This window comes from Stegastes partitus, unplaced genomic scaffold (assembly GCF_000690725.1).
Source record: "Stegastes partitus isolate 25-593 unplaced genomic scaffold, Stegastes_partitus-1.0.2 Scaffold608, whole genome shotgun sequence".
Taxonomy (NCBI): Eukaryota; Metazoa; Chordata; class Actinopteri; family Pomacentridae; genus Stegastes; species Stegastes partitus.
In genome coordinates this window covers 189,673-196,176 of record NW_007578339.1, presented here as the reverse complement: position 1 = coordinate 196,176, position 6,504 = coordinate 189,673, and the positions used below count along the sequence as shown (strand labels likewise).

At 43.4% G+C, this 6,504-nt stretch overlaps 1 protein-coding gene across 1 annotated transcript in view; it reads left to right on the top strand.

Annotated features, from left to right (window-relative positions):
- Positions 1-6,504, top strand: part of phlpp2 (PH domain and leucine rich repeat protein phosphatase 2) — a 48,976-nt gene that overhangs the window by 39,424 nt on the left and 3,048 nt on the right. Inside the window, exons 9-16 of the mRNA XM_008289347.1 lie at positions 91-293; positions 444-504; positions 2,309-2,404; positions 3,012-3,167; positions 4,237-4,437; positions 5,728-5,890; positions 5,979-6,109; positions 6,254-6,367. Of these exons, the coding sequence (XP_008287569.1) occupies positions 91-293; positions 444-504; positions 2,309-2,404; positions 3,012-3,167; positions 4,237-4,437; positions 5,728-5,890; positions 5,979-6,109; positions 6,254-6,367 (1,125 nt within the window). The remainder of the gene's footprint in view (positions 1-90; positions 294-443; positions 505-2,308; positions 2,405-3,011; positions 3,168-4,236; positions 4,438-5,727; positions 5,891-5,978; positions 6,110-6,253; positions 6,368-6,504) is intronic.

The following is a 6,504-nucleotide window of genomic DNA, read 5'->3' as shown; positions in this document are numbered from 1 at the left end:
CTTTTTTGTAATTTAATTCAAGGCTTCCTCCTTTGCTCCAGTGATGATAACCAGTAATAATGAGTCCCTCGTTCTCTCTGTTAAATGAAGGCTCAACGGGCTGCGGTGGGTGAAGAGCGAGAGTCTGGAGGCAGTGAGCCAGGTGACCCAGCTGGACTTGCGGGACAATCGCTTGGACTCGCTGGACCTGAGCTCCGTCTGCAACCTGGAGACTCTGCACTGCCAGCGCAACCAGCTGGGGACTCTGACGCTCAGCGGCTTCACACTGCGCATGCTTCATGCCGGCAGCAACCGTGAGTCAAATAGAGCGTCAACTAGCTGCTGTTATTGCCTCGCTGGCCTTTCGCCTGTATGCTCTCTCTAATGATACATCCATCCACACAAACACACATGGAAACGGCCCAGATGTTTGCTCGATGATTGCTGCTTTTATCTGCCCGCAGGCCTCACAACAGTCAACATCTACCCAGTCCCTAACCAGCTGACGCACATGGACCTATCACAGTGAGTTCTGGGTGGGGGGGGAATAAGACCACTTCTTATCTCACACAGAAGTGCTCGCAAAAGAGGCTTCGAGGTCAAAAATAGTGTCGTTATCTTGGTGTTCGTTCATCTATTTGTGCACAGGGTTTATGAGGGTTGTAAATCAGTTTGAAAGCTGAACTGGATAATCAATACCGAACAACCTCAAAGCAAATATTCTGTGGAATTTTCCCAGTGAAGCATCACAGCATTTGCCGATACGATACTTGTAGAGATCTATCAGGTTGAGGTCTTCGGATTAATAATATTTCTAGCCAACATTTCTTATTCTTCTGTTTTTTAATTCTTGTAGTCTGCTATATGTCCTTGTTTTCTGCAGTATGTACAAAGGGGTTTTCGCCCAGATTCTGCAGAAATGTGGACTCTTAAGGATCAAGAGCAGCTACAAAAAAAGCGCCTAAAATGTCCCTGTGTTATTTGCTTGACTTTGCTGATATAGAAATGTGGTTTTGTGATTTAAACATTTGCAAATTTTGGAAAACAAATTACTTTAAGACCTGCATCTTCATCACTTGTTATGCTAGCACAGCAAATGTTGAATATGTCAGTAGTTGGGCGTCCTGGTACCTTAACTGGTTGAGCGGGAGATCCGTAAACAGGGGCTACAGTCCCAGCACAGTGGCCATTGGGTTCCAATCCGGCCATTTGCTGCAGGTCCTTCCCCTACTCTTCTTCCCGCTTCACTGTCTTCCACTCTCCACTTGACTAACTATTTAAAAAAAAGCAGAAAGGCCAAAAAAATACAGTCGTGACTCGATAATCCGACCCTTAACAATCCAAAACCTGCTATCCAACAGGTTTTTAGGAAAAACGAACAGAACCCATAAAAACAGCCTTAACATAGCGACAGCCTTGGATTCTGACTCCGACATGACATTTAATGTCACCAATCAGGATGACGGCGTATTATCTGACTGAACAATCCCACAGATTGGCTACGTTCACACTGCAGGACTTGATGCTCAATGAGGATTTTTTGTGAGTTTGTTCACGTTTCCAGTTCAATGCGACTTGTATGTGATCTGCTGTGTGAACTTCATACGAGCCAAAAGTGTCCCGCATGCGCAGAAGAGGACACGACGACGTCACATGCAGCGAGCGGCGGCAGGGATGGTGGAAAAAGAACTGTGAGCACTAACTAAACTAGCATCAGCAGTAAAAGTACTGTCTGTGTGTTCTGGCCACTTCCACCCCGTCAGAGCGCTGCCCCGGGGTGGAAGTGTCCCCCTACCGCACCGAATGTTTCATTAATTGGGCCTGAATATCCAGCGTACAGAAAGTGCTATTGGGACCAGCCCTACTAGTTATTATAACAACTATGAACAATAATTAACAACTAATGAGCCTTCCAGCATCAAGCCCTCCTTGCATCTGGACCTCCGTCTTGACAATCCGACATAAAAGAAGGTTTTACATTTAGTGTCGGATTATCGAGTCACGACTGTATCTATAAAGATAAAAAATGTCAGCAGTTAAATAAGCTGTCCTTTGTTTCTGAATCATCTACCAGCGTCAGAAACATCTGCAGCATTTGTTCACCTCATCCTCCAGCACTGACTCCACAAACTATCTGTATCTATTAAAATGCAGATCATTCGCATGCTTAAATAATAACCCTGGAGGATATCAGTTTGGCCTCTTGCCTGCTATGACTTCACCGCTGTTTACTCATCTGTACAATCAACGGCGAGATGCCAACTCCGCTCAGTTTGAATCTTTGTGTGTGTGTGTCTCCCCATTTATGTGACTGTGTGTGTTGAGACAGGAACCTCTTGGAGTATCTTCCAGACTGGGTGTGCGACTGCAGGAAAATTGAGATGCTGGACGTCACGCACAACCTCCTGTCTGAGCTTCCCTCCAGGTGACGGGGCTTTTTGATCGCTAATCGTGAACCCTTTTCCTGCTCAGATGGTGTCTTTATGCTGCATAATTAGTATTTATTCGGCCTTTTAGCCTTCCGTCCTGTTAGGAATTAGAGGATCAGGTGTCACATTATGCTCGGTCAGCTGCCAAACTGTTTTTCATAATGTCCATCTGAAGATTTCGCCACAGTTTTTTGGAACCGCAGGAGGAACGAGGCACAACAGCTTTCATCGGTGTCTTTCGGTTGCAGCAGTAAAACATGGCCATCCTATAATACTTGGCTCGGAGTGCCATCATTCACTGCCAGCTTCCAGCACATTCATTTGCATTTGAATGAATGGATCAGACAAAGCTTTTGCAAATTATATTATAGTCTTCTATCCACTGTACCCACTCAGAACTTCTGTGATGGTATCAGGGGAGAATAAAGAGGCAGCCGAGCTGAAACAGTCACTGATTGATTGGTTCGGACCCCCACCTCCCCCTGAACACACACACCGAGCCTCACGGGGGGTCGGTCTGCACAGAAAGGTGACGTTCTCTGCCTTTTCTTTATTTTCTTGTCCTAATCTCACTCTGCAATGTCTCCTCTGGCCCTCCGACAGACTGCTCAACAGCTTGAGTTTGAGGAAGCTGCTGACGGGGAACAATCGTTTGCAGAGAGTGCCTGACCTACTTGACCACGTCCCTCTGGAAGCTCTAGACCTCCAGCACAACAAGCTAGCCGAGCTTCCTGAGAGTCTCTTTTACAAGGCCTTAAAGTGAGTCTCTCAACCCCCCACCCCGTTTCTCTACCTTTCTTTTTCAGTCGTGCATTCAGAATGATTCATGCTGTTATCTGAGTATTTGAGTTATTGTATCGCAGCTCATAGTTTAGGGAATGAGGCATACGTTGTGCAAGAGGCTGTGGTCAAGATCAATGGAGCGTTCTGGACCGTAACTGGAGATTCATTTTCTCTCCTATTTCCTGTGTGGTAAATCACTTAACACCCATTAGCAGTTCAAATGCTCTAATGTACTTTACTGTCTCTAACGCTGAGACATAATGGCTGTGACTTCTCGGTGCATAATGGGTTTCCTGATGTGTTGTCTAAGAGCTGCCCAACATACGAGGGGGAGCAGCGGCACTGGATGGAAACAAGCACAGCAGCAGAAACGAGGCTGATAGTAAAATTCTTTCGACCATGTTTGTGAAGCAAAATGACAGGAGACCAGTAGGAAGTCAGCAGTAATGCCTCTTTATGGGGCTGTGAAGATGTCATTGCACTTCAGTAATGTCTAACTTTGTTTTAAAACTTCACTGTGACAAGGTTAACTCCCTACTGGGTCAGAGGGACCGGTTTTATTACTGCTCAGTGTTTGATACGCACAGACAATGACTTGACAACACCAGTTGCACCACCGGAGCTCAGATTACTGCCCCGCCTCTCAGTGCAGCTTCAACAATATGTAAAGCGATGCTCCGCTGGCACTAACTTCTTCGGTATGTTGAGAAGACGATCGGAGATGTAACGTGTAAGCCTCTAAAATCTCTTTTGAACCGGCGCCTCAATCGTCTACCTGCACATTTCACTTCCAGTTCAACTTATTTCCTCACATAAAGGGTTAAAATATGTTGCAGTAGAGAGTGTTTGCTCTGATTCTTTTAAACATCAGTCGTCTGAGCTCTCAGTTTTACCTTGTGGAAATTAAAAGATTTGCAATATGCTCTGCTCAGTTTGCCCAGCACATAAAATCTAACTGGTGCTGTTCATTCCCTGTTTATATCGATGCCCTGAGACTTTTAGTTTAATTAAAGTATTTATTATTATTATTTGTTTTCCTTCACAGCCTAAAATACTTAAATGTGTCAGCCAATGCCCTGGAAAGTATTCCTCCCAGCAGCCAATCAGAGGAGAGCCTCAGCACACTCCAGGAGCTCTACCTGACGGGGAACAACCTGAACGAGAACTGTGGCGCTCTGTTGGTCGGACACCAGAACCTGCGGATTCTTCACATCGCCTACAACCAGCTGCTCTCGTTCCCTGCCAGGTGTGTCTCCATCTGTGTCGCTTAACTGTCTGAACCATAAAACCTATAAGCAGGTTTAAAAGGCACGCTACTTTAAAAATAAAAAAGCCTAAATGATGCCATTTATCAGAGCCAAAAACTATAAACCCAGAAGGAATCATTGGATTTTCTTCTTTCAAACCGACCAAATCTAAGCCTAGAATTCTGATATTTCATTAAAATGACTTTATTCTAAATGTGTCATTTAAAAATTCTCTAAAACAAATCGTTTGCTCGAACTAGATTCTGCAAGGAACCAAAAATTTGCTGCTTTTTGTCGCAACCTTGAAGCCTTCTTGACTCAGATGCAAACAACAGTCATGTGGCAGAAGAAAAAAAAACTGACTTTTTGGCTGAACTCGGCTGAACTGCAGGGTTTGTTTACACACAGCAGATGAAAATACGGAAACAAATTAAGAAATATAAGCAGTAAAATGTCTGTAAATGTCACAGACTCACTGTTTTTCCTGTACTGGTAACACCTGTGGGCAAAAATGTTGTACACGTTGATTTTTGAAGTTTTTGTAAAATAAATAATCAAATAAATTGAACTTTCTTTTCTTTTTTGTCATTCATGGCATTATATAAACCGCACAAAAGACGTTTTGAAGTTTTCTCTACTTCAAGATCATTTTGCTGTTTCCATAGAAGTGCAGGATTTTATATTCCAGTGAAAAATGAGTAGAAATCTGACAAACAAAATGCCCAGAAACTGCTTGGGGTTCTGGGAGTAAACCAACAAATGGTCAATTTTTAATCCTTTTTATGTATCCTTATGTAATAAAAAAAAAAAAAGAAAGATACTTCACAAGCATGAACATGGTCATAATTATTTACAGTTAAATATTATGAATGAACTGTTATGATTAAATTACGCTTACACCAACGCATCGGCAGCAACTCCATCATTTTCAGTCATTTAGTGTGGAGCACAAATTATAATAATAATAATAATAATAATCTTTATTTATAGAGCACTTTTCATACCAAGATGTAGCTCAAAGTGCTTTCCAAATTTAAAAACATAAAACAAACAAAAACAAAACACGCACATATAAAACCACGTACTTGCCCCCACGCACACACAATCACCCACAGAACCACATACACTATAATAATGACAATAACAATTGAAGCTCGATGGTTGACCACGATCATCTGAAGCCTACAGGCTCCACATGCTGTTCATATACAAGCTAGTTTAATGATTTAAATGATTCAATTTAGGTGTTTCCTTGTTCAGCTCACTGGAGGTTTTTTGTGTGTCTTCAGTAAACTGAGTAAACTGGAACTGCTGGAGGAGCTAAATCTGAGCGGCAACAAGCTGAAGACGATCCCCTCCACTGTGTCCAGCTGCAAGAGGCTGCACACCCTCATCGCACACTCCAATCACATCACTGTCTTCCCAGAGATCCTCAACCTGCCTGAGATCAAGGTCAGACTTGGTTTTCTTTGCATCACCTCACCAGCATGTGTGTGTGATTATCTTCAGCATGTTTCAGCCCAACGTTTACGTCTTTTAGCTCGTAGATCTAAGTTGCAATGAGCTGACGGAGATCCAGCTGCCCGATTCCCTTCCCTCCACGCTGCAAGAGCTGGACCTGACGGGCAACAGCAGCCTGATGCTGGAACACAAAACCCTCAATCTGTTCAGGTGAGTCACACCTGTTTGAAATGTTTTAAGCATTAAAAATGAGCATCAGCAGCACCTCGACTCTAGACCATGTAGTTGTCTAGGAGTATAAACCTAATTCCTCAGTGCCTTCTGTTGTATTTCTTCTCCTTTTTTTTTTTTTAGTCACATCACCACCCTGAAATTAGACCAGAAATCCACCACGACAGCTGCAGACTCACTGAGTGCCTCCACGCCATGGAACCACAGTTACTCTGAAATGAGCGGCCAAAGGAACAAGTGGGTTCTGCATGATGTGTTCGTGGCGTTTCCTTGTTTGTTCATCAACATAAAGACGTTATTCTTTCCAGGTGCAGACAGTATTTATCCAAACTTCCACTGACATCAAAATGACATTCCTTGTATTTCGTTAAGAT